Source organism: Oryctolagus cuniculus, chromosome 16 (genome assembly GCF_051225735.1).
Source record: "Oryctolagus cuniculus isolate XC-2025 breed Fujian yellow rabbit chromosome 16, ASM5122573v1, whole genome shotgun sequence".
In the NCBI taxonomy this organism is placed as follows: domain Eukaryota; kingdom Metazoa; phylum Chordata; class Mammalia; order Lagomorpha; family Leporidae; genus Oryctolagus; species Oryctolagus cuniculus.
The window spans coordinates 11,749,118-11,776,931 of NC_142882.1; the positions used below are offsets into that span (position 1 = coordinate 11,749,118).

The following is a 27,814-nucleotide window of genomic DNA, read 5'->3' on the forward strand; positions in this document are numbered from 1 at the left end:
ATGACAATCCAGATGCAAAGGAGACATCCACACATGTGGAGTTGGTGGTGACCATGGCAAGGCACAGTTGCTTCAAGGTGTAGTCAAATTCTGCGGACCAATTCTGCAAGAGCATCTGAGACAACTGTTTAGAGTAATTTGCTGCCTGAGTCATGTTATCGTACTGAACAGAGGTCACACACAACCCTGAAAATTTCCACTCACATCCTAGCTGAGCAAGCTGCCAGAGAGTATCCACCTGCTCCTGTACCAAATACACACACTGATTAACAATCATCAAGCCTCCCTTTATTTGTGCATTTAAGGATGTCTGAGTATCCAAAGCAGCAGCCACGGAGGCCGTTAAATTATTCAGGGTATTAGCAGTTTGAACTGTCCCTGTGAGCACTATAGCAGCTGTTGTAGCGCCCACAGCTGCAATGGAAATGGCGGTTATAATGGCTGCAGTAACGATCCCAATCAGCAATGTTATAATGAAGATAGAGGGGCTGCTTTGTGACATTGTCTGTTTGCCGCACCAGTCGCTCAGGTAACCATCGAGAATATAGAAACATGTCCACGTCCCCATATTAAAACAGGGTCAGGTCCATACCATTGAGCAGTTAGAGGGTCTTTCCACTTCACATAGACTTGTTGTCTTTTGGTTTCAGGATGCCAGTGAAGATCAGCTGCAGTTTTCCCTTGATTATCCAGTATTAGAAAATTTAAAATTAAAAGAGCATGTGATAGCCATTTTTGTGGGGAATATGCCATGGTCCCGTATTCCCCCTTTTTTATTTTTTGTAAATAGTTTTTTAATGTGGCATGTGCTCGTTCCACAATACCTTGTCCCTGGGGATTATAAGGAATCGCGGTGATGAGAGATGTGGAAGTTAGTACAGAAGTGCTTAAAAGAGTTGGAAGAATACGCTGGGCCATTATTAGTTTTTATCTGTATAGGGGTTCCTAGAACAGCAAAGGCCTGAAGGCAATGAGAGATGTTTGGCAGCCTCGCCGCATTGCGGGGTGGCAAAAACAAAACCTGAACATGTATCTAAAGAAACATGTATGTATTTTAGTTTACCAAATTCAGAAAAATGGGTAACATCCATCTGCCAAAGCTGACTAGGCATAAAACCTCTAGGATTTACACCATAATAAGGGACCGGGAGAAATGTGACACAGGAAGGGCAGGATTTTACAATTTGCCTTGCCTGTTCCCGGGTGATTCCGTATCTTAATCATAAGGTTTGGACATTGAGGTGATGCAAATCATGACCATGGGATGCTTCTTAGACTTTGTCAGTCCCTCTTTAAAGGATCTGGCTTCTGAGCCAGAGACTGGAGCAGCTAGAAAGAAACACGTTTATAGCTGAAGTTTAGCATCATTTCACATCTTGGCACCACTTTTAATCTAAACAGCCCGATTGGTTATTATCTCTGCAAGATGAGAGATATATCTTTTGACATCTCCAGGGGCCCTCTGGAGATACCAAAATTCCAGAGAATTTAGAACTTTGATTTTCAGAAAGTCTGTTAAAGGTGCCAAGAGAACTTAGAGTATCTGGTCAAAATAGAATTCCTTAACATTTAGTCAGGGCGATTTTAACACTTTTAGACCAGATCTGATCATAATAATATTTAACATAACTTTTTAAGACTTAATATTTTTATCAATCATAACTTAACAGACAGTAGTGTTAAAAAGAGATGTTACAGTTTTTGCAACAACAGATTTTAAGATTTACAATTGAGACCATTTCCAGATAATTACTAACATTAGTAAACATTTAAAAAAATCCCATTGTTATAACAGAAGATCAGACTTCAACTTTAGGTTAGTGTAATTTTGGCATTAACATTTAACTTATAGAAAACTCTGTAAACAATTTTTTAAAATTGTAAACTTTTTACAACTTTTCATGACTTGCTCACACCTTCTGAAACTTTATACCTGTAGTTACTTTTACAGTCTTGAATTATCATGTATGGACAACCTATGAGAATACATGCTGGCAAACTTAAAAGTCTCTCTTATCAAATTTAAGATGTTAAAAGTACACATAATATGTTTTCCATATTTTACTTAGCACTGATGCCTGGATAACTTAAAACACTGAGCTATTAATGAATACCACACCATTATCTGAATTAAAAGTCAAAATTACATTTCCATGTTTTTAAGTAACATAAGGATAACACCACTTGGGCAGCAACAGTCACTAGTGCATATTTACAACTTTGAAAAGATCTTCATCCTTAAGAGAAACAAGTTTAAAGCATATCAAAGACATGTAAATGTAAAACTGAGCAAGTAAACCAAAGGGCGTTTGCATTAACCCAATTTTCTGAACCAATCTGTATTGGCTTACTTGAGTTAACAACAGAAAGGCTTGTATACACAGAATTTACTCTCATTTTTACAAGACTACTCTACCTGAAAAGCAAAAACATGAATACAACATAGATTTGACATCATTTACTACATTTTAATATACTTTGTATAATTTGAATTGACTCAAACAGCTGTTACTTTAACAAATTTAGAGTCCCATCCTTTGAGAGTTCCAGGGATCCGACTGGAAGCCCCAAAGTTGAAAGACTCGGTTTAGAATTTAAACTATCAGAGAGTCAAACCATTTTAGTCAAAAATTAGTACGTTTAACCAAGGCTGTGGACTAGATCTAATCAGAGTTAGGTAATCACTCAAACATTAAAGATATAACGTAAACAGCTTCATGGTGCAGTTTTTCCAATCAAGACTCATACTGGCAATAGAAAAATGCGAAACCTTCAAGACACATGAAAACTCTCATTAGATAAGTTAGCTACAGCAGCACAGAAAAGAATTGATTATCAGCGTATGAGCCCATTGCTTAAGTTTTTATTAACTGTAAAGAGAAAAACCCATCAAGTTGGAAAGGGTTATCGAATTAAGACTTTTGTCTAGGTCAAGATACCTGTGGAATTTTTCCTCTCTCTTTCTCCTGGCCTGTCGCGTCCCCCTTTTCATTTTAAAAGATATTCTTTCAGTGTGCGGTGTGCTCGCTCAATTATGCCCTGGCCCTGAAGATTGTACGGCAATCCATGGACAAGTTGAACCTCCATTTTTTGGCAAAAGGTGGTAAAGGTTTGAGATGTATAGGCCGGGCCATTATCAGTTTTTAGCACCTGGGGTATCCCCCAGGCAGCCCATGCATCCAGACAATGAGCAATCACCTCACGCTAGGGATGCAATTGGGCTAGAAGGTTTAATCAGTCCTGCGGTTTCCAATATCTTTAATGCGTTCACCACATATAAGGAATCTGACAACAAGTTAAAGGCAAAAGAGCACTGCTTAAGGACTTCAATAACTATTTTTAATTCCACAACTTGAGGTGAGCCTGGCTGAAACTGATGAAATACCGGGTCATTACCCTCTACCATATAAACCCCACAGCCTGTTTTTGACCCATCCGTAAATATATTTGGAGCACCTGGTAATGGCTCAGCGGCTGTAATTTTTGGAAATCCTCATTTGCCGATTCAATTCCCGTACTTGCTTTATACCAGACTCTTTGTTATCGCCACACTCTTCAGACTCACTGCTGCTTTCTGAGCTACTTTCTGCACTAGTACTACTTACTAAGGAGGGGCTGCGCAACTCGGAAAGATCGGGGTACAGTTTTTTCCTAGTTCTTTTCTGACTCTCGTTCAAAGTTTTCCCTTTTTCACTGGCAGCTCTCTCGGAGCGCTCTTCCTGAAGCTCCTCCAAGGCAGCTTGACCGCTCAGAATAGTTTCACTACACCGCTCATCCTCAAGGCATGCTCGCACTAACTTCCATATTGGTCTCACTCCCCTTTCGAGATTACCCTGTTTGAATGCAAAATCCAAATCCCTGCCTAGTTTGTCCCATGAAGGGATAGTAAGGCTTCCCGAAACCCCATACCAGGGTGCAATGGTATCGCAGTTACGTAAAAACCTATGCAATGTACTAGGCTTAAGTTTAAAACCGTTTTCTCAAAGCAGCGCATTCAGCACCAGAAAAATTGGATGGGACTGTGAATTACCCATCATCAAAAATTGTACTCTTTCCCTGGCCATGGGTCAGAGCTCCTTCTGCTTTTGTCGCAGAACTTCCTCTGCTTTAATCGCAGAGCTATCCTCCCGCTATTGTCGCAGGACTGCCCGCTCTTATCGCGGATCCCCACCTTATTTTCCTGGGGGACTTACCAGCGCTGCCCTGACTGCAGGAAGTTCTGAGTTCACGTTTGAGATGGTTCCCCGTACGGGCCACCAGTTGTCGCGTCCCTTGACCAGCAAGGAAGACACAACCCGAACTCTTCTTCCAGCAGTTTATTCAGGAACCTCTTTCACACTTCTACTACTGCGCCCTTTTCTCTCCCCTCCCTCTTATAGCCATCAGCACACCAATCAAAAGCAGCCAAGTGGCAAGGATTGATAGGTACAGCAATGTGGAAGCCAGAAGGGAGCTCAGCCATCTCCTTATTAGGAGTTGTTTGTTTCTTGCCAGTCTTTCCGGGAGAAAGGAGCCGGCGCCATCTTTAGGGCGCGGTGCAATGGCTCCCCACAGGTTGTAATGAGAATGTTTTCTGGGTGCACTTTGACAAAATCTGCTTTTGTGGAAGAGATTGTGGCAGGCTTGGGCTTGGGCAGGTGAGTGTGTGAATTCCAGTGTAATTGTAACTGAGCCTTAAATGCTCTTTGGGGAATCTTCAGGACTAGCATGGCCCTCAGCTTCATCTGAAGTGGAAACCAGATGTCCAGGTATTCACATCTACACATCTAACCACCTTTGGTCCCTGGATGTCTTCTAAGAGAGCCTTGTCTTAGGACAGAATATTTCTGCATGCTATAAATATCTTATGTGTCAAAGAGCTGTGATTAGTCAAAAGTCAATATTCACAGAAGATGGCAAATGGATATATTATCCTCAGACAGCAATCAGAGTGGGCTCCCTCAGGTTGCACTGCTTCACACCTTCATTAGTTCTTCCACTTTTTAATATTCTCAGAATCCAGCTGACTCCCTGGGACACATTGTACACCATGGTAGGATACCCATACTTGTCTTCTACATTTGCCTTTCATCAGATGTGAGAGAATGGTATTGGTGGAGACTCACACATTGCTCTTCAGAATTAGGATTCCATTTACCTGTGGGGTTTTAGAGGACCAACAAGTACCATCTATGCAGAAAATGCAGACATGGTTCCAGCAATAACAAGTGCTTTGTATTGTGTATGGCAATTATAGTTAGAGGGAGTAAATGCTTTTTGAAGAGAAAATGCAAAACATTCCTAAGGGTCAATTGGTCCATGACAAAGGCATTGCAGATTTGGAATTCCATGGATAGGTTGAGGAGTTATTGTGGGTCCTTATTGATCACCTGGATGGCAAAGTAAGAGGCTAACATATATGGGTGGTTCTTCCCTGACCACCTAAATGAAGCAGCAGATTTAGAGAGAAGGGTGAGATCCTATTTTTCAGTGTAGTTTCACAGCTAAACCCAAAGGAAGCCAAGGCTGGATTCAGGGTGCCACTCAGTGATGCTCCAGGGTCGCTGGAGGATTGTGGAATGTCCTTTTTTACATTCTTGGAAGCAAACTGTGTCCATGCACAACCTCATCTTCATGTGCCCTTTGGGAAAGCTTTGGTAAATTCCAATGTGGGAGCTCATTTCTGCTTAAGAAGAGAAACCAAACTGCATCTATATTTTCTTTAGGTTCTGGAATAGTTTGAATAGAACTTTGTTTGCCACTTGTTCAAATATGTGAGAATATTATCATCTGTGACCATATTCACCAGTGTGATTTCCCGAGACTTTTTGATAAGTTTCTACTTTTACATATCAACTCTTGTCAAAGCAGGTTTATTAAGTTAGATTTTCAGTGAAACAAATGCATCCAATTCAGGACTTCTTATATTAGAGATTTCAGAAGGTTCACTTTGTCTTCATTTATTAATTTCCTGTGTATTGAATTTATCTTGTCTTTTCACATTTTACAATTTAGCAATCTGTATTTTCCCACATTTCCTGCCTGAAAATATGAGTTCTTGTAATTTAAGATGGATTTATGCTATTGTGAATAATAAAACAGTTGTTCTATTTTTTCACTATGATTTTCTTTGCCCCACTTTCCTTGGAATTCTGGACTTTATCTTATTTCCTACATTTCATCCATAATTTGAATGTCAAGAAAATTGTCACATTGTAGTTATAAGGGAAGAAATATATTTATCCAATCATTTCTTCAGTTCATATACACTGATTTTTTGTTTGCAATGTTGAATTAATAAAGTGCCATTTCTATTTTGTTCCTTCTTATAATATATTCATAGTTTCAAGATGGCAGTGTTTCATTTTTAGTGTAAAGGTACTTTTCTATTTTGACACACTGTGTTGTATGTATTATCCTTCCACATGAATTTAAAATTTTCTACTGTGGTCTAAACAAGTGTTGCTTTCCCATAAACACCTGAACCAAAATTGGATTTCTGATCCCAGGAGGACTCACTTGTGGGACACTAAATAGATCTGGTGCAAAAAATTATGCTGTGGATCCATTGAGTAATTTTATGTATTTTAATGATAAGAATGTTGAATTAAATTTTTAAAATCATTTTTTCTTAGTGATAAACTTTTACACTATGAAGGGTATATGTGTTCACCCCTGGGTGACTTACAGCTCTGACAATCAGTTGAATATTGAGTACCTTAACCATGTAAATGTTCTGAGAAAAGTATACTTCTCACTGATACAAGGTACAACAAGGGTAAGATATGAAAATAGAAGATTGGCGGAGCCAAGATGGCGGAATAATGAGGGCGCGCACCGATAGTCTGGGAAAATTTAGTTTAATAAAAGGGGAGTTACGGTAGCCTCAGAAAAAAGAACCAGGAAAATATTGCAGAGGAAACTCTCTGGATCGAGTGGCTGTGAATCGGAGGACCTACTGGGAGAACAAGGTCGCCCACCGCGTGGAAGCCGAGCTGCGGGAGCCGCAGGGTCTGCGCGCCAGTGCAGGAAGGGGAGTGCATGTCACACAGACACCAGCAGGAAGAATTGTGACGTCCAGGGCTCCGAGTCCACACATCGGCGCTGGAAGGGGAGGTGAGCTCAATAACCTGAGACATTGGCGGGGAAACGGGGGTCAGAATCTAGAGGGGGGCTAGAAAGTGCAGCAGACTCACTACCAGAAAGAAGGAAAAAAAAAAAGTGGGGGGTTTCTCTCTCCGCCAACCTTGCAAAGGTTGAAAGGCTGCAAAGCTTGAGTTTGCAAGAGACAAAGAGCAGGCCCCCTCTCTGGATTTACATAACAACAGGGGAGAGCTAAGGAACTGAGTCACTACAATTCAGTAGCATAGGCAACCCAGTGGGAGTCCAGAGGAGAAAGGGAGCCTACACAGACTCTTTGGGTAGAAGCCAGAGACCGGAAGCTCAATACCATCAATTCTGCACAGCCGTGCCGTGTGGTATTACTTACCCCCTGAATAAAATAAATAAATAAATAAATAAATAAATAAATAAATAAATAGAGAGAGAGAGATTTACCACGTATAGCCTGAGGGTGTCAACTTTGCACACCTGTAACCTGGAAGAACCAAGCAGAGCTCTCAGGCCACACACATCTCAAGCCTCCAAGGCTCCTCCAACAGCAGGCAGTCCACTTAACACATAGTATAAAATAAAAAAAATTAAAAAAAACGCACAGTGACGAAAGAAGAATTAACTATGCCAAGCAACAAACACAGAAATCGAGGGAACAAGATCAACAATGGCACGATGATGCCTCCAAATAAACAAAACACCCCAAACCAAGATTATGAAGATGATGAGATAGAAGAAATGCAAGATACGGATTTCAAAAAATTTATGATAAGAACATTTAGAAGTTTCCAAAAGCAAATCCTTGAACTACAGAAATCCTTATTGGACAGGATTAAAAATCTCTCTCATGAAAATGAAATTTTAAGGAAGAATCAAAATGAAACGCAGAAACTAGTAGAACAGGAAAGTGTGATAGTGAAGAGAAATCAAAATGAAATGAAGAGCTCAATAGATCAAATGACAAACACATTAGAAAGCCTTAAAAACAGAATAGCTGAAGCAGAAGAGAGAATATCGGACTTAGAAGATAGAGCACAGGAAAACATACAGTCAACCCAAATAAAAGAAGAGGAAATTAGAAATCTAAAAAATATTGTAGGTAATCTACAGGATACTATTAAAAAAAACCATATTTGAGTTCTAGGAGTTCCTGAAGGCATGGAGAGAGAGAAAGGATTAGAAGGCCTTTTTAGTGAGATACTAGCAGAGAACTTTCCAGGTTTGGAGAAGGACAGAGACATCCTAGTACAGGAAGCTCATAGAGCCCCCAATAAATATGACCAAAAGAGATCCTCACCACAACACGTGGTAATTAAACTCACCACAGTGAAATATAAAGAAAAGATCCTAAAATGTGCAAGAGAGAAATGTCAGATTACTCTCAGAGGATCTCCAATCAGACTCACAGCAGACTTCTCATCAGAAACACTAAAGGCTAGGAGGGAATGGCGAGACATAGCACAGGTGCTAAGAGAGAAAAATTGACAGCCCAGAATATTATATCCTGCCAAGCTCTCATTTGTGAATGAAGGTGAAATAAAGACCTTTCATAGCAAACAGAAATTAAAAGACTCTGTGACCACTCGTCCAGCCCTGCAAAAGATACTTAAAGATGTGCTACACTCAGAAACACAGAAACACGGCCATCAATATGAAAGAAGGGAAAGGAAGAACACCTACCAGTAAAAGAGCATGGGAAGCTCAAAGCATATACTAGAAAATATCTCCGGGAAAATGGCAGGGCAAAGTCACTATGTATCAATAGTCACATTAAACATTAATGGTCTGAATTCTTCAGTTAAAAGACACCGATTGGATGATTGGCTCAAAGAACACAACCCAACTCTTTGTTGCCTACAAGAAACACATCTTTCTAACAAAGAGGCATGCAGACTGAAAGTGAAAGGTTGGAAAAAGATATTCCATGCCAACAGAAACCAAAAAAAAAGCAAGTGTAGCCATATTAATATCAGACAAAATAAACTTTAATACAAAAACTGTTAAGAGAGACAAAGAGGGACACTATATAATGATTAAGGGTTCAATTCAATAGGAAGATGTAACTATTATTAATGTATATGCACCTAATTACAGGGCACCAGTCCATTTAAATGATATGTTAAGGGACTTGAAGGGAGATTTAGATTCCAATACGATAGTACTGGGGGACTTCAATACTCCACTCTCAGAAATAGACAGATCATCCGGGCAGAAGATCAACAAGGAAACAGCAGATTTAATCGACACTATTGCCCAAATGGATCTAACAGATATCTATAGAACTTTCAATCCTACATCTAAAGCCTTCACATTCTTCTCAGCAGTGCATGGAACCTTCTCTAGGATTGATCACATACTAGGCCATAAAGCAAGTCTCAGTAAATTTAAAAGAATTAGAATCATACCATGCAGCTTCTCAGACCACAGCAGAATGAAGCTGGAAATTAGCAACTCAGGAAACCCCAGAAAGTATGCAAACACATGGAGACTGAACAACATGCTCCTGAATGAACACTGGGTCATTCAAGAAATCAAAAGAGAAATCAAAAACTTTCTGGAAGTAAATGACGACAACAACACAACATATCAAAACTTATGGGATACAGCAAAAGCAGTATTGAGAAGCAAATTTATATCAATAGGTGCCTATATCAAGAAATTGGAAAGGCACCAAATAAATCAGCTTTCAGCGCATCTCAAGGACCTAGAAAAACTGCAGCAAACCAAACCCAAATCTAGTAGGAGAAGAGAAATAATTAAAACCAGAGAAGAAATTAACAGGATTGAATCCAAAAAAAAAACCACTACAAAAAATCAGCCAAGCGAGAAGCTGGTTTTTTGAAAAAATAAACAAAATTGACACCCCATTGGCCCAACTAACTAAAAAAAGAAGAGAAAAGACCCAAATCAAGAAAATCAGAGATGAAAAAGGAAACGTAACAACAGACACCACAGAAATAAAAAGAATCATCAGAAATTACTACAAGGACTTGTATGCCAGCAAACAGGAAAATCTATCAGAAATGGATAGATTCCAGGACACACGCAATCTACCTAAATTGAACCATGAAGACAAAGAAAACGTAAATAGACCCATAACTGAAACAGAAATTGAAACAGTAATAAAGGCCCTCCCAACAAAGAAAAGCCCAGGACCAGATGGATTCACTGCTGAATTCTACCAGACATTTAAAGAAGAACTAACTCCAATTCTTCTCAAACTATTCAGAACAATCGAAAAAGAGGGAATCCTCCCAAATTCTTTCTATGAAGCCAGCATCACCTTAATTCCTAAGCCAGAGAAAGATGCAGCACTGAAAGAAAATTACAGACCAATATCCCTGATGAACATAGACGCAAAAATCCTCAATAAAATTCTCGCCAATAGAATACAACAACACATCAGGAAAATCATCCACCCAGAACAAGTGGGATTCATCCCTGGTATGCAGGGATGGTTTAACATTCGCAAATCAATCAATGTGATTCACCACATTAACAGACTGCAAAAGAAAAACCATATGATCATCTCAATTGATGCAGAGAAATCATTTGATAAAATTCAACACCCTTTCATGATGAAAACTCTAAGCAAACTGGGTTTGGAAGGAACATTCCTCAATATAATCAAAGCAATTTATAAAAAAACCCACAGCCAGCATCCTATTGAATGGGGAAAAGTTGGAAGCATTTCCACTGAAATCTGGCACCAGGCAGGGATGCCCACTCCCACCACTGCTATTTAACATAGTTCTGGAAGTTTTAGCCAGAGCCATCAGACAAGGAAAAGAAATCAAAGGAATACAAATTGAGAAGGAAGAAGTCAAACTATCCCTCTTTGCAGATGAGACGATTCTTTACTTAGAGGATCCAAAGAACTCTACTAAGAGACTATTGGAACTCATAGAGGAGTTTGGCAAAGTGGCAGGATATAAAATCAATGCACAAAAATCAACAGCCTTTGTATACACAGGCAATGGCATGGCTGAGAAAGAACTGCTAAGATCAATCCCATTCACAATAGGTACAAAAACATTCAATTACCTTGGAATAAACTTAACTAAGGACGTTAAAGATCTCTACGATGAGAATTACAAAATCTTAAGGAAAGAAATAGAAGAGGATACCAAAAAATGGAAAAATCTTCCATGCTCATGGATTGGAAGAATCAACATCATCAAAATGTCCATTCTCCCAAAGTAATTTATAGATTCAATGCAATCCCAATTAAGATACCAAAGACATTCTTAGATCTAGAAAAAACGATGCTGAAATTCATATGGAGGCACAAGAGACCTCGAATAGCTAAAGCAATCTTGTACAAAAAAACAAAGCTGGAGGCATCACAATACCAGATTTCAGGACATACTACAGGGCAGTTGTAATCAAGACAGCATGGTACTGGTACAGAAACAGATGGATAGAACAATGGAACAGAATTGAAACACCAGAAATCAACCCAAACATCTACAGCCAACTTATATTTGATCAAGGATCTAAAACCAATTCCTGGAGCAAGGACAGTCTATTCAATAAATGGTGCTGGGAAAATTGGATTTCCACGTGCAGAAGCATGAAGCAAGACCCCTACCTTACACCTTACACAAAAAGCCACTCAACGTGGATTAAAGACCTAAATCTACGACCTGACACCATCAAGTTATTAGAGAACATTGGAGAAACCCTTCAAGATATTGGCACAGGCAAAGAATTTCTGGAAAAGACCCGGGAGGCACAGGCAGTCAAAGCCAAAATCAACTATTGTGATTGCATCAAATTGAGAAGTTTCTGTACTGCAAAAGAAACAGGAGAGTGAAGAGACAACCAGCAGAATGGGAAAAAATATTTGCAAATTATGCAAGAGATAAAGGGTTAATAACCAGAATCTACAAAGAGATCAAGAAACTCCACAAAAACAAAACCAACAACCCACTTAAGAGATGGGCCAAGGACCTCAATAGACATTTTTCAAAAGAGAAAATCCAAATGGCCAAAAGGACATGAAAAAATGTTCAAGGTCACTAGCAATCAGGGAAATGCAAATCAAAACCACAATGAGGTTTCACCTCACCCCGGTTAGAATGGCTCACATGCAGAAATCTACCAACAACAGATGCTGGCGAGGATGTGGGGAAAAAGGGACACTAACCCACTGTTGGTGGGAATGCAAACTGGTCAAGCCACTATGGAAGTCAGTCTGGAGATTCTTCAGAAACCTGAAGATAACCCTAACATTCGACCCAGCAATCCCACTCCTTGGAATTTACCCAAAGGAGTTTAAATTGGCAAACAAAAAAGCAGTCTGCACCCTAATGTTTATTGCAGCACAATTCACAATAGCCAAGACCTGGAACCAACCCAAATGCCCATCAACGGTAGACCGTATAAAGAAATTATGGGATATGTATTCTTTACAATACTATACCGCAGTAAGAAACTTGAAATCCAGTAATTTGCAACAAAATGGAGGAATCTGGAACACATCATGCTGAGTGAAGTAAGCCAGTCCTAAAGGGACAAATACCATATGTTCTCCCTGATCGGTGACAACTGACTGAACACCAAAAAGGAAACCTCCTGAATGAAATGGACACTATGAGAAATGGTGACTTGATCAGCATAGCCCTGACTGTTATTGAACAACTTAATACATTATCCCTCTTAGTAGTTTTTTTTTTTTTTTGTCAGTTCTACTTAATATGACTGGTTTAATTCTGTAATTATCACACAGTTATTCTTAAGTGTTGAAAATTAACTGAAATGTGATCCCTGTTAAACATAAGAGTGGGAATAAGAGAGGGAAGAGATGTACAATTTGGGACATGCTCAAGCTGACTTGCCCCAAATGGTAGAGTTAGAAACATACCAGGGGATTCCAGTTCAATCCCATCAAGGTGGCATGTGCCAATGCCATCTCACTATTCCAAGTGATCAATTTCAGTTCACAACTGATCATAATGAAAGGACTAAGAGTCAAAGGGAGCACATAAACAAGTCTAGTACCTGCTAACACTAACTGACAGAATAAATAAAGTGGAGAGTGTTCCAACATGGGAAGCGAGATACTCAGCAGACTCATAGAATGGCAGATGTCCTAAATAGCACTCTGGCCTCAGAATCAGCCCTAAAGGCATTCGGATCTGGCTGAAAAGCCCATGAGAGTATTTCAGGCATGGAAAGCCAAGACACTCTGGCAGAAGATCTCTGTGAGTGAGATCCCAGTGGAAAGAACAGCTCTTCAAAGAAGGAGGTACCTTTCTCTGAAGGGAGGAGAGAACCACCACTTTTACTATGACCTTGTCTAAACAAGATAAGAGTCGGAGAACTCAGAGGGCTTCCGTAGCCTTGGAAACTCATGACTGGAGCATAGGGAGATTACTGATGCCATAGACAGGAGTGTCAATTTGTAAAGTCAACAACAGGAGTCACTGTGCACTTACTCCTCATGTAGGATCTCTGTCCTTAGTGTGCTGTTCATTGAGATTTAATGCTATAACAAGTACTCAAACAGTATATTTCACCTTGTGTTTCTATGGGGGTGCAAACTGTTGAAATCTTTACTTAATGCATACTAAACTGATCCTCTTTAAAAAAAAAAAGAAATTATCAATTCCCAACTTGACTCTCACTGGGATTAAACATGACAATAGGTCTGATCTGATTTCATCATCATTTAAAAAATCATTTATTATTTTTCACTTTATGTTTCTGTGTGGGAGCAAACTGTTGAAATACTTACTTAATGAATACTAAGCTGATCTTCTGTATATTAAGATAATCGAAAATGAATCTTGATTTGAATGGAAGGGGAGAGGGAGTGGGAAAGGGAAGGGTTGCAGGTGGGAGGGACGGTATGGTGGGGAAGCCATTGTAATCCATAAGTCGTACTTTGGAAATTTATATTCATTAAATAAAAGTTAAAAAAAGATATGAAAATATTGGGCAGTTAAAGAAGCTCATCCCAAAGGGTGACAAAGTGAATTAGAGGTTCTTGTCTTCTGATAAGAAATGTCATACATAAGATGGAACAGTGATAAGCAAGGCAGCAACATTGAAAGAAGTAGTGCATGCATCACAATAGCTAGGCACCTCTCCAGACAGATCTGGACATTTGCAGTAGTGGTCCTGGGTCCCAACAGTCTTATCTTTGCCAAGATCCCCAAAGTTGGATCAGGGGATGTGCTTATAGGGTGGGCACAGAAATCTTGATGCCTATCCTCTGCCTCTGAAAGGCTGGGGAGCAAACGGAAAATTCCATGGAAGGCACAACAAGGCTGAGAACCTCTGCTTTCATTCATCTGCCTTTCTGCCACACATTTTTCAGAATTGCCAATACGGACAAAACACACAGGCACAAACATGCAGTCACATGCAGTCACAATGATACTTAACACATACACACAACCTTGAGCTTACCAAGATGCTGACACTGTGTTTTCTGGCTTGAACATAAGAGTCTGGTTGTGTCTCTATCTGTAGACTTTCGGTGTAGACATTTATCCTCAGATAAGTTTGGTAGCTGCTGACCAACATATCAAGGGAAGTGTGCAGGGGGTGGAGTTTCAAGCAGAGAAAAAGCAGAGATGATGACATGTCAAGATCTCCCCAGCATATAGTCAGAGACCTGAGTCTCAACTGAAATGGGGAGAACGTGGAGTAGATGCTGTCTTCAGGGTCAGCCCTCGTCAGGGAGAACTGGTCTCTGTGTAGGGCACAGCCAATCCCCGGATTGCTGTTTTTTCAGCCTACAGAATGCCCATGAGAGTCTGGTGATCCAGATAAGGACACAGCTAGAAGCCAAAGGGAGAAATTTCTAAGTCAGTCACAGTGCTGAGACCTTGCCTTTGTGTCGCTGTGATCACAGCAGGTCAGACCTCTGTGTCCTTTTATTACTTTATCCCTCTCCATAGGCCTATTACATAAAATGACATTGTCATTTATAAGTTGATGGTCTGCTGTGTTTCAGCTTAAACAGCGATTTCTTTTACTTTATATGAAAACGTTTCTAGACTGCTTTGTGGTTTTTGAGAGGAAGAGAGAGAAGCATTAGAAAGAGAGATAGTTGAGAGACCAACCTTTTGCTGCTTCACCTCTCAGTGAACATAGTGGCTGAGCCTGGATTGAGGCAAGAGCCAGGAGGTAAGAAAAAAATAACTGACAGGGACCCAATAGCTCTGAGTCATTACCACTCATTTGGTACATTTCTTTTCTCGAGAATCTGGGGTCAGGAATCACAGCCAAATTGCAAACCCAATTATTGTCATGTGGGACAGGGTCATAATAATTACTATATAAATGACTAACCAACAATGGTTTATAGTTTTGCTTAATTGACAATGTTGAAAGGGTGCTTCACTTTGGATTTTGTTTACAAAGTTATAATATGAAGAAATGCCTGAGAATAATAATTTAGGATCTCCTAGAACTGCTATGGTTCTTTAAAGCTTTTAAAGAAATTGAGTTGGGGATACAGAGCATCTTTGGGATACTAGTAATACTATGTTCTGAATTTGGGTGTTGATTATGAGTGTGATGCAATGATGAAAACTCATTTATCTGTAGACTTATGTGAATTTCTTAGTATGTATACTGTTTTTAAATACTTTCAACATGTTCCATAGCATAAATTGTTTTTTAAAATGTTCAATAGCAGATAATAAATCCTCCACACTCAGATAACTATTATAGATGTATATATGCCCAGTGAAGAATGAAAGAGCCCACTTTCCATCATACCTGATCATGCCAGTCTCAGCATGAAAACATGGTCACGTGCAATAAAACTACCTGAGGATGCTAACAGGTATTCAATGAGTGTCCTGTTTTGGGAGATGTTTACCTGCCATGGAAGAACCCTAGGATGAGCTGCATCTCCTGGAGATCCCTTTTCTATTTGCTCTGATACCATCTTATGGAGAGCATGGGCCACTGCATACACAGCATTGTAGATGAAATAGCTGGAGTCAGATATGGTCAGCATGTCAATGTGTCCTGGGAAAAAGTCAAAAGAAGCAATTGGTGGGCAGACTCCAGTTGTTCCACAAAGTGACCCATGTGGTAAGCAGTGAAAAGCATGAAGCCATAGTTGACTGAGGAAGAAATCATCTGGGTAGTGGGAAGGGTCCACTGTCTTGACAACATGTTTGAGGCCAGGGATTTCTCTCTTGTGGTGTGAAAATTAGAAGCCTCCATGGAAAGAAGTCAACATGTGTTGTGTCTCATGCACAACAATATCCCACCTAGCAGCCATGATCCACTGTTGCAGTTGATTTCTGAGAGGAGGAGCGTGGTGGGGGCAAGAGGTGCAGAGTCACCACACAGACCCTGGGAGTCGGGTGTAAGCGGGCTTGAGGGAAGCAGCCCAGAAACTTGTTTATTTCAGTTGGAATATATGTAGCATCTCTGTGAATTAGTTTGCTTCTTTCTACTAAATTTGCTTCTTTCCTCCTTGTATTAGCTTTGTTCCTACCATTCTCTAACTGCTGATAGAAACCTGCACATTTGATAGACACTGGATGATGACATGTGTGAGGAACATAATATTTTATGCATGCATGTGAAATGAGAATTGAATGCTTATTTAAAATTTCACACATCATCTCTTCTTACCTCCCTCTGTTTCAAATTCTTCTCATGGAACCATACCTCCTTGAATTCAGGAGGCCATTTTATCATCTTTGCGTTGATAACCAAACCTTGGTATTGTACACTCTTGGCAGGGAAACTCTCCAATTTTAGCCAACAACTCAAGACCCAGAGGAAAATCCACACACTATGGACATTGTGGTGTGCAATATGGTGCCTTGATCGTAAGAGGAATTTCCTTCCCCAGCAGTGTTTGTAAATGGGCTTTTCCTTAGAAGATGCTGAAGCTGTAGGACAAGGATATTTGGAAAGAGAGCGAGAGCACTCCGCTGAGAGGCAGGAAGTGCATGTGTACTCATCTGTCCTTATTATTTTTCCTCAATCTCCCTATCCTCAATGTTTCTTTTTGGTAGAAATTAGTTTTTGTTTGTTTCTTTGTTTTTTTTTTTGGTGGCCATCACGTAATAGGTTCAGATGGTGAGAAATGTTTGTCCATGAACTCTTCCAACAAGTTGGGAATTGACTTAACACAATCAAGATAGGTGTATGATGTAGTTCAAAGTTGGCTAGGGTATGGGCTGTTTGCAAACATCCCAAAGATTTGGTTGCATCTTTATGGAAGCTAAACCTAGTTTTTCAGTAACATAAGCAAATCATGGATGGACAAGACACTCTGGTTTTTGGGTAGGTCACACATAGAGTGTAAACTTCTATTTACATTCAATAATTCAAGCTCAATTTTGGTTCAGCAAATACAAATTGATCCATAGATTTTTCAGAATGCACAATTTCTGTTTAAAGACACCTTGTGTTATCTTGTAGGCCCAAACTTAAAAAAGTGTACATTCTATAAATTTAAACCTATGTATACATACTACTTATGTTGTTACATCTCTAATATAGGAGGATGTCATTTTCTTTTGATATCATAAGGATTACTGCATGACCAAAAACAAAACTTCCAAATCTCCGCATGATATTACAACTATTCATAGTGTGAGCTAATCCTTATCTTCTGGGCTTATGATGCCTAATATAAGGTATATTAGGTATACATCTTTGGGACCCTTAGACAAATTCATTGTAAATTACTCCAAATGATGGACTGTAAATAAGAGCACAGACTATTTCAAGTAATGTAACTACAAGAAAAAAATAATTAGATGTGAAATAAACTCTTGGCGACTTTTTTTATATATGGTTATTTGTCTTTTTCCTAGACTTTAATCTCTTCAACTAATTTAACCTATATATCCCTTGAGTTACTAAATATATTCTACATATAATAAATGGGCCATCTTTTGCTGCTATCCCAGACCAAGTGTCCTAAGCAATCTCATTTTTATTTCCAAATCTCAAGTTCTCTGTTGGGAGAGGCTCAGTTTTGTTTGAGTGGTCATGGCCTCCTGCACTCAAGTGGGAGAAATTTTCCTTACCCATGGAAATGATGGGGGAGATGTTGATTCAATCATCAGGATTCTGTAATATTATTGAGCGGGTTTCTGGAATGTCCTTGGGTATTTTTTGATGTGAATTCTCATACTTCAGAAAGGCATGTGGATGCAAATGCCTACTTTGTTTTTTTTTAAAGAAGCCATTTATTTCAGGAATACAAACTTCATGAATTTCATAAGTACAACTTTAGGAATATAGTGATTCTTCTCACCATACCTGTTCTCTCACCCACACGCCCAGACTCCCTCCTCCTTTTCCCACTCCCAGTCCCATTCTCCACTAATATTCACTTCCAATTAACTTTAACACAGAAGACCAACTCTGTAGTAAGTAAAGAGTTCAACAATTTGCATGAAAACAAAAACAACTGTTCCTCAACAGTCGATACAAGGGATGTTCAAATCTTCCACTTAATACACTAAAATGAAATAAAACTTTGAGAACAGGTTTCACAGTTAAATCTCATTGAGGACAACTCATTGAGCACAGATGCCCTGCATGAGAAGTTAGTGCACAGTGACTCTTGTGGTTAATTCAACAATTAACACTCTTGTGTATGACGCCAGTCATCAACTGAGGCTCCTGACAAGAGCTGCCTAAGCTATGGAACATTTTTTTAAAGATTTATTTATTTTATTTGAAAGGCAGAGTTACAAAGAGGTATAGGCAGAGAGAAATAGGTCTTCCATCCACTGGTTCACACCCCAGATGGCTGCAATGGCCGGAGATGTGCCCATCCAAAGCCAGGAGTCAGGATCTTCTTCCAGGTCTCAAATGCAAGTGCAGGGGCTCAAAGATTTGGGCCAACTCCCACTGCTTTCCCAGGTCATGCAGAGAGTTGTATAGGAAATGGAGCAGCAGGGACTTGAAATTCCACCCATATGGGAGGCCAACACTGCAGGCAGTGGCTTTATGTACTACACCACAGAGTCGGCCCTTATGGAAGACTTTTGAATCCACAAACATCGTCAGGATTTAGACAAGACAATAAACAAAGTAGAAGTTCTCTCCTCCCTTCAGAGAATAGTACCTCCTTTCTTGAAGACACCTTCTTTCCACTGGGGTTTCACCCACCGATGTCCTTCATGTAGGACACGTTTTTGCAGCAGTGTCTTCACTTTCCATGCCTGAAATATTCATGTGGGCATTGTAGCAGAACAGAATGCCTTGAAGGTTGTTTCTGAGTTAAGAGTGCTATTTAAAGTGATTATCATTCTATGAGTCTGCTGTGTGGACTGCTTCCCATGTTGGAACACTCTCCTTTTAAATTCTATTATTATTATTATTATTATTATTATCATTATCATTATTATCATTAGCAGACACTTAATCCTATTTCTATGAGCACTTTAACACTTAATCCTATCCATATGATTATTTTCATACTTAAGATTTTTTTTACCACCCAACCTAAGGGGATTTGGTGCCCATGAATGTCTACTTCTTTGATGGTGATGCTGATACTATGATGTATGTGATGCCCAAAGTTGTCAACATGCATACAAGAAAAGTACTAAATTTGCATTACTATACAGCAGGAAAGCTTGAAAAAGCCATTTTCCCCTCATGCTTAAAAAATTGGTCTCTTGTGTGTGAATGTTTCTGTCTTCTGACATTTCAGGGAACAAGGTGTGTCCAAACATGAGAACTTTTTAAAAAAGATTTATTTATTGATTTGAAAGTCAGAGCTCAAGATATATATATATAGAGAGAGAGATTGAGAGAGAGAGAGAGAGAGAGAGAGAGATCTTGCATCCATGGGTTCACTCCCCTAATGGCCTCTACAATAAGCAGCTGGGCCAGACTGATTCAAGGAGTCAGGAGTTTCTTCTGGGTCCCCCATGTGGGTGGCAGTGGCCCAAGCACTTGAGTCAGCTATCACTTTTCTTCCCAGGTTTATCAGCAGGGAGCTGGGTTGGAAATGAAGCAGCTGGGACTCAAACTGACTCCCATATGGGAAACCAGTGTCTGAGGTAGCAGCTTTACCTGCTTGGCCACCAAGCTGGTCCTGTGATGAAAATTTTAAATAGAATGTTCAAAACTGTGACATTTTGAAGCTCATGACCCTGATGTTGGAAGTAGCCAACTACATATTCCTTAAAAAGATTTTGTTCTTCAGTAGCTTGATATAGAAGAATTGTAAACAATGGTATCAATCAAAATAACAGAGGTGAAACTTGTCCAAAATTTCAAATGTACCAAATGCCACTGATTTGTTTACCTGAAAATACTTCAGAGGCTGACCCTGTGGCACAGTAGGTTAATTCTCTACCTGTAGTGCGCCAGCATCCAATATGGGCACTGGTTGGTGTCCCAGTTGCTCCTCTTCCAATCCAGCTATCTGAGAAGGCCTGGGAAAGTAGTAAAAGATGGCTCAAGCACTTGGGCCCCTACACCAATGTGGGAGACCCAGAAGAAGCTCCTGGCTCCTGATTCAGATTGGCATAGCTCCAGCCACTGCGACCATTTGGGGAAAGAACCAGTGGATACAAGACCTTTCTCTCTGTCTCTCCCTCTCACTCTCTGTAACTCCACCTCTCAAAAAATGAATAAAAAATTTTAAAAGTGAAAATCATTCACATGGACATCAGAGGAAGAGAATGTCTTTGGAGCAGGGGCCATCATTTCCTTTAATGTTAAGTAATGGAAGAAGAAAAACGAGTAAGGCAATAATCCCTCAATAGATTACCGATGAAGATGGTGAAGTAAAAATGAAAAAAAAAAAAACTGTAAAGAGAAACTGAAACACTTTCTCAAGGGAAACTTACCATGTCCCCCACAAAAAGAGGCACAATCCACACTTCCTTTCTATCAGAGTTTAATAAAGTACAGTTGGGGATTATTGGATCCATGAAGGGGGCCAAACTGGCATTACAAACAAAGACCAACATGGAAAGCTCTTTCTTGGGGGCTCCCCCATCCCCACAGAGCCTGTACCACATGGCTGCCCCTTCTCTCCAGCTTCCCCATGTTCAGTCTCCCCTCTCCACTTTCTCTTCCTCTCTGATGATCTTGTCTGCCTGCAGGGCCTCAGCCAGTCTCCTCCTCAGCTCCTTCACTTTCCTTGTCTGCCTTTTGATGTCCTCAGGAGTTACCTGCCAGCTGGAGAAAGGCCAGGAGACACCCAGATCTGCTGGTGGAATCACCACTACCACCTTGGAGGCTGGCTCAGGGGTAGGCTTGGGCATGGATTGCAGACACCCAGCACCAGCCGGACCTGGGGATCTGCTTGGGATTGCTGGTGCTGTCATCTTCCAGGAGTTTGCAAATTCCAAAGTGGGTAAAGGCTTTCCCTCGCTGTTGCTGGCGCAGAGCCCCTGCAGTCGCCTGAGTGCACAGACCTGCTGGGGCTTCTCCAGGTACCCCTCTGTCAGCAAGTGCTGAACCACATTGCCTGGGTGGGCAGTGACTCGAGTGATCGGACTCTTGAAGATGCAGCTGGTCAGTCTGACTGGCTGTGCAGAGCCTGCTCCGGGTCTCGGCTTGGCCTTCAATACACGCGCTACTTGCTTCCTTTGCAAGGTCTCAGGAATAATCATTCTTCTCAGTCTCCCCTTGGAAAACAAAATCAAACTTGAGCAGAGTGGAAGACACAGACTTCCAGCCATGGAAGGGGTCCCAGGTGCCTCCACCTCCCCTTCTCCTGGTGGAAGCTGCCTCGCACTGTGCACCATTGTCATCCAAAAGGTTTGAGGCCAAGTGCATTGGAACCACAGGCGGTTTGAGGGGATGAGAACAAAAAGCTGTGTGTTTTAGGGTTTGTTTTTATTTGATAGCAGAGTGCCAGAGAGAGAAGAAGAGAGGGGGAGGATGGGAGATCATCTCTCACTAGCTCTTACTGTTGTTCTTTGTAACTCTTCCTTTGAAATAAATTAAGAAATATTTCAGAACAATCTGGTCTATGATCCCAAGAAAGTTCACATAATTAAGGGTAGATGACATTGACTGTCACTCAAAACCAGGGAGTGAAGCCCCATGTTTGAAGTTGCGGCCATGTTTGGAGTGAACCAGCACGTGGAGGGCTTCTCCCCTTCTCTTTCTCTCCCAATCTCTGCCTGTAACCCAGCCTTCCAAATAAATAACTAAATCTTTAGAAAAATCCTGTCAGTTACTGAGAGAAATTTAAGTAAAGAAAGAAGTACACCAGTGGACACTGGGTGGTCACAATAATTCTCAACTCACCAGGGAGGGCTGGCTTGGAGATGAGAATGACGCAGGTTCTCCCATGGTCACAAGTTTTGCCTGGCTGCCCTCAGAGTAGGATGCATACAGCCTGTGGATTCTTGGAAAATGCTGGATCTTTGCCTTCTGGCTGGTCCTTATAGAGGAAGACAATGGATAAGCAAAACAGTGGGAAATCCACAGCTACCGGGAAAAATGCAATGAATTCCCCCAGTCACAATCCCATCAGTGGATAAGCCACAGGCCAAGGAAAAATATATATAGAAAACATATTTATATGCAAAAAACTAGAAAGTTTCCATACACAGAAATTTGCATATGCCATTGGTTTTAATAGGCTAAAGGAGAAATTGTGCTGCTGTTGTGGCCCAGGGGAATAAGCCAGCCTGGAATCATCCACATCCCATAGAGGCACAGGTTGGAGTCCTGGCTCCTGTGCTTCCAATCCTGCTCCCTGATGAGTATGGAAAAGGAGTAGAAAGAACCAGTGGATGCAAGATGGCTCTTTGGGTCTCCCTATCCCACTGCCACTTTGCCTTTCTAAATAAATAAGGAAGGAAGGAAACCAGTAGTAAATAGGAAAAAAGGATGATTTCAATAATCAAATCCTGTGGCTGGGACTGTGGCATAGCAGGTAAAACCACTGCCTGCAGTATCGGAATCCCATAGGGTCACTGGTTTTGGTCCTGGCTGCTCCACTTTTGACCCAGCACTTTGCTATGGCCTGGGAAGGCAATAGAGGATGGCCCAAGTCCTTGGGCCCTTGTACCCATGTGGGAGACCCAGAAGATGCTCTCGGTTACTGGCTTCGGATCCACACAGCTAAGGCTATGTAAACAACTGGGGAGTGAAAAAATGGATGGAAGAATTTTTTCTCTCTCTCTCTCTGCCTCTCCATCTCCCTCTGTAAACTCTGACTTTCAAATAAATAAACTACACTGTAAAAATCAAATCCTGTAAAATTGCACAAGGGTTATGGGAAAAACAATCACATCAAGGAGCAAGAGAAGTGTTTAACAGAATTGCATACCATAGGCAGTGCTTACTGGATGCGATTTTAATATGGGGAGGTTCTATTGGATTCACTTTCATTGATAGACTGCCAGCCGATCATTATTCTGATTGACTGAGTTCTGCCTAGCAAACCCTTCCCCCCATAAGCTCATCAGGCTGTAAATACGAGGAGGAAGCCAAGGCTACCATTCCTCCCTGGCTCTAACCCTGCCTACTACACCTGGAGGCGTTCCCAGGAGCCCCCTCTGTCCAAGCTTACTCTGCCTGTGTGAGGCTGCAGGAACATCTCCCTAGCACTCAAGTTGCCTGGGGTCCCAGCTGGGGGGCTGATCCCTCTGCCTCAGGTGAAGAGAAAGAGCAGGAGCCAACGGGAGATCTGCAGGAAGCAGACATCGCCTGGGGTTGGCACAGACAGACCAGAGAATCTGTACCATGAGCGGCTGCTGGCGCCCAAGCAGCCCCAGTGTCTCCTGCCCAGAAGTGACCAGCGGCCCTGTTGGAGACAGCAGGTATGTTGGAGGAGAGTGTCTAGGTGACAGATTGAGTGTGCGTGTGTGTGTGTGTGTGAGAGAGAGAGAGAGAGAGGGAGAGAGTGAGAGATAGAGAGAGAGAGAGATGCCTCGTAGGTTCCTGTCCCATGTCGGTGTGTGCTGAAGTGAGCACAGTTTCAGGGGTGGGAACATCAGCCCCCTGGGTCCAGTGATGCTCTTTTGTTCAGCCTGTGCTAAAGGATTTGCAGGTGGGACCCTGATTGCAGAACAGCAGAGCAGACTCCTTTTTAAGCTGAGTGGTTGGTATGGCCCCCAATTGATGTTGTAATATCCACATGGGCCTTGGCAGATCAGAAGTCCCCACCCTCAGGGGAGAAGAGGGATTCGGGCAGCCCCAGCGTTGGGCGTTGAATCTGGGGGACTGGGATGGGCTCAGGGCTGCAGGGCTGCAATGAGTTAGGGGCTTTGTGTAACAGGTCTTGCTGGTCTCAGCTGACTGAGTCCCATTCTCCTGCAGGCCACACGGGACACAAGGCAACCTCCCCAAACGGCAGAGACTGCAGCAGGGTCCCAGGCCAGGTAAGGCATTTTCTATGCTCTCACCTGACTGCCCCCACTAGGAAAGGCTCCCCCTTCCAAGACTGACTGGAATGGGGGAGGGGCTTTCTCTAGGATGCCCAGGGCTGCAGCCACCTCCGCAGTGGGAGCAACTATGGCCCTCCACTGGGACTCCTGCGGGACAGCGGCCTCCCCTCAACACACTCCGTGTTCCCCTAGGTGCAGAAGCTGCACAGGAAGGGCAGCCGTGTCCATGCCATGATGAAGCAGTACTCCATGGAGCCCTGAGGGTATGTCCTGGGGTCCACATGACTGATTGTGCTCCAGGGCCCAGGGAACGTCCTTTGGTGATCTTGTTGAGAGTTTCAGGAAAGTGACATTTTTGGGTGTCCATGGAGGGCTGGATTTGGGGGCTGAGTTTCAGGTAGGGACACAGCCACCTGTACCCTGTCAGCTGCTTTCTGACAAGCCCTAACTCCTGGCTTCTGCCCCATCTAGGGCTGAAGAGTGCCAGCACCCAGATGATCCTGGTAGTTTTTGAAGTGGAACAGAGCTGCAATTCCACCTGGGAGCTTAGAGACTGGTGCTGGCCCTTATAGAGAGACCTGCAGCTCATGCTGGGCCATGTGGTGGTGGTAGTGGTCCTTGAGCACATCCTGAGGCAGTAGAGGGCTCTGGTTACCTGCCCAGGCTCCCTGCATCCCGCTCAAAGTGCTGACCCCACCTGGAAGATGCTCACCAGGGAGCAGCCGATACGTATGTGCCACAGACAGACAGGGTTGCTGGTATTCCCCAAGGCCCCCAGCCACCATCAGCATGCCCAGCCAATGCAACGCCAGGAGCTGCTCCTCTCACTGTCCCAGCCCCCTCTTCCTCACACCTCGCTACAGAGCTGCCGCCACTCTGGGCTACTCCCATATGCCCAAGCCTCACCCAAAGAGGCGTCCTCTGCCAGCTGAGTTCCAGTTGAGTCTCAATGGCCTGGAACCCCTGGCCTGCTCTGCCCTCAGACCTCTGCCTCCCTCTCCCTCTCCCAGCCCAGGGCCCAGAGCCCCTCCCATCAAGGCCCGCCCCAGGCCAGGCTGCAAGGCGCGCAGATGTCTCTTCCAACACTGATGCACTGGGAGCCCTCAGGCCCCACCAAACTGCAGACAAGCTGACAGCAAGTCCATGGACACCTGCCCCTTCTGGGATTGCCACCTCCCTGACCTCATGCCCCGCTGAACGAGGGGGACACTGTGGGTGTGGGGGACTGTGGAGAAATGCTGTGGGCTCTCACCAGACTGTCACCAGCTGGAGATGCTTGGCAGAGAAGTGGAGCTCTGTATTTGGTGTACTTGGAGCAAGGGGATTTTGCCAGTGTCCCTAGAGCTGTGCTGTGGAAGATGGTGTTTGTAACTCTCGTGAATTCTATAAATAAACTTAGGCATTCAAATTTTATATGGAGATGCACTGGGTTCATGATATACATCCTAGATTTGAATTCAGAAGAAGAAGTTTAGTCAAATCTTTACAATTTGATATCCTATGTTTGTAATGATGCTACTTGGCTTCTTTTTGTTGAACAAAATACAAAAATGAGTTCTGTGTTTGTTGTATTGATTTTCTTTCACAAGCACACATTTCAAAAGGCACATTGTAGGCTGGAAGATGCCACCTTCGTTCAAGGCCACAGTGAACAGACAGGGAGGGTCATTCTCAAGACAGTGATGTCCACTTCCAAGAGTCAGAAGCTCAGAACCAGAGTTGTGGTGCAAGAGGTTAAGTCCATGGCTGTAGCACAGGCATTCAGTATAGGCACTGGTTTGAGTCCTGGCTGCTCCACTTCTAATCCAGGTCCCTGCTAATGTGCCTCAGAAAACAGCAAAGGATGGCCCAAATCCTTGGGCCACTGCACCCATGAAGGAGACCTAGATGGATTTCCTGTCTCTTGGCTTCAGCCTGGGCCATCCCTATCCATTTCAGCCATTTGGGGAATGAAACAGCAGATGAGAGATCTCTTTTTCTCCATCTCTCTATTTCTCTCTGTAATTCTGATGTCAAAGAAATATACAGATATTAGATTTATGTATGTATTTGAGAGGTTGCATACAGAGAGTGTGGCAGACAGAGAGAATTTTCAACCCACTGGCTCACTTTCCAAATGGCCACAACAGATGGAGCTGGGCTGATCTGAAACCAAGAGCCAGCAGCTTCTTCCTGGTCTCCTACATGGGTGCAGGGGCTGAATTACTTGGGCCAGCTTCAGCCACTTTTCCAGACCATAGCAAAGAGCTGTATCCTAAGAGGAGCAGCTGGATTCGAACCAGCTGCCATATGGGATGCCGACCTTGCAGGTGGAGGATTAACACACTACCCCACAGTGCCAGCCCCAAGACATAAATCTTGAAAGAGAGAGAGAGAGAGCGAGAGAGAGAGAAAGCTCACACCCTCCCTACCACACTCTTGCATACACACTCAGAAACATAATCTCAAAAGCATGTCCACAACTCCTACATAAGTTCACTTAAGGTGATCTTCATATCCCTCAGTATTTCTCAATGCCATGAGTCTTTTCCAGTCTTTTCTGGGCTGGGAGTTGTGGAGCATGCTTGATATGCACACTCCAATACTGGAGTAACTGAGTTCAAGTTCAGGCTCTACTCCATGTCCTTGTACCTTGGGAAGCAACAGGTGATAGCTCAAGTAGGTGGGTCCCGGCCACCTATGAGGTTACTGGGATTGAATTCCCAATACTTGGTCTGGCCTATCCCTACCCCATGATTGCATGCATTTGGGGATGAAACAGCAATTGGGATCTTGCTCTCTCTCAAATAAATAAAGTAAATCTTTTTCACCCCAAACACTCTTTCCTTTAAGGACATCCCGAGGTTGTCTGTTTGGACAATTAGGTGGGAGTTCTAATCAGAAACTCACATAAGGTGATGAATTTATCTCTACTTCTCTGAGGAGTTCATACAAATTATGAGTAACATTCTTTGCAATATTATTTTCAAAAATCAAATTTAACAGTGTAAACATTCATAAGCAATTATTTCAGGGAACGAATGATACAGTATAGCAGAATGTGAATATCACTACTATGAAATATTTTCTGGATAAAAGAGCAAATCTCTTCCAACTCACCAGGAAGCAGTGAGATTAGTGGGTCAAGTGGTCAGCATATTCCTTCTAGAGCTGGTGTTAGGGCGTAGCAGTGTTAGCCTCTGCCTGAGATGCCGGCATCGCATATGGGCACTGGTTCAAGAATCGGCTGCTCACCTTCTTCCCCAGTTCCCTGCTAATGCACCTGGGAAGGCAGCAGAAGACAGCCTCAGTGCTTGGGCCCCTCACCCATGTGGAAAACCCAGGTGAAGCTCTTAGCTCTTGGCTTCAGCCTGGCCCAGCCCCAGCTGTAGTGGCCATTTCGGGAGTAAACCAATGATTTGAAGACCTCT

At 42.3% G+C, this 27,814-nt stretch overlaps 1 protein-coding gene and 1 long non-coding RNA gene across 3 annotated transcripts; one reads left to right on the forward strand and one right to left on the reverse strand.

Annotated features, from left to right (window-relative positions):
• Positions 1 to 20,957: 20,957 nt before the first annotated feature.
• Positions 20,958 to 27,750, reverse strand: LOC138848175 (uncharacterized). The gene is made up of 3 exons (XR_016222946.1): positions 27,504 to 27,750; positions 22,315 to 22,450; positions 20,958 to 21,686 (listed from the first exon to the last, which is right to left on the reverse strand). It is a non-coding gene; the product is annotated as an uncharacterized LOC138848175 (long non-coding RNA).
• LOC149121476 (uncharacterized) lies at positions 23,527 to 25,936 on the forward strand. 2 transcript variants are annotated; one of them, XM_089316008.1, is made up of 4 exons: positions 23,527 to 23,837; positions 24,337 to 24,398; positions 24,597 to 24,667; positions 25,415 to 25,936. In XM_089316008.1, the coding sequence occupies exons 1-4, from the start codon at positions 23,761 to 23,763 to the stop codon at positions 25,535 to 25,537; spliced, it is 333 nt and encodes a 110-aa protein (XP_089172134.1). In that variant the 5' UTR covers positions 23,527 to 23,760; the 3' UTR covers positions 25,538 to 25,936. The 2 variants fall into 2 exon arrangements, 1 of the variants encoding a protein (XP_089172134.1); XR_016222945.1 differs by having other exon boundaries at positions 23,543 to 23,837; positions 24,876 to 25,936.
• Positions 27,751 to 27,814: the final 64 nt, after the last annotated feature.

Bases quoted from the DNA above. Each gene is read 5' to 3' on its own strand.
- LOC149121476 (XM_089316008.1), top strand. From the start codon at position 23,761: ATGAGCGGCTGCTGGCGCCCAAGCAGCCCCAGTGTCTCCTGCCCAGAA. The intron at 23,838-24,336 runs GTATGTTGGAGG...ATTCTCCTGCAG, and splicing joins GGCCCTGTTGGAGACAGCAG to GCCACACGGGACACAAGGCA. The intron at 24,399-24,596 runs GTAAGGCATTTT...GTGTTCCCCTAG, and splicing joins GCAGCAGGGTCCCAGGCCAG to GTGCAGAAGCTGCACAGGAA.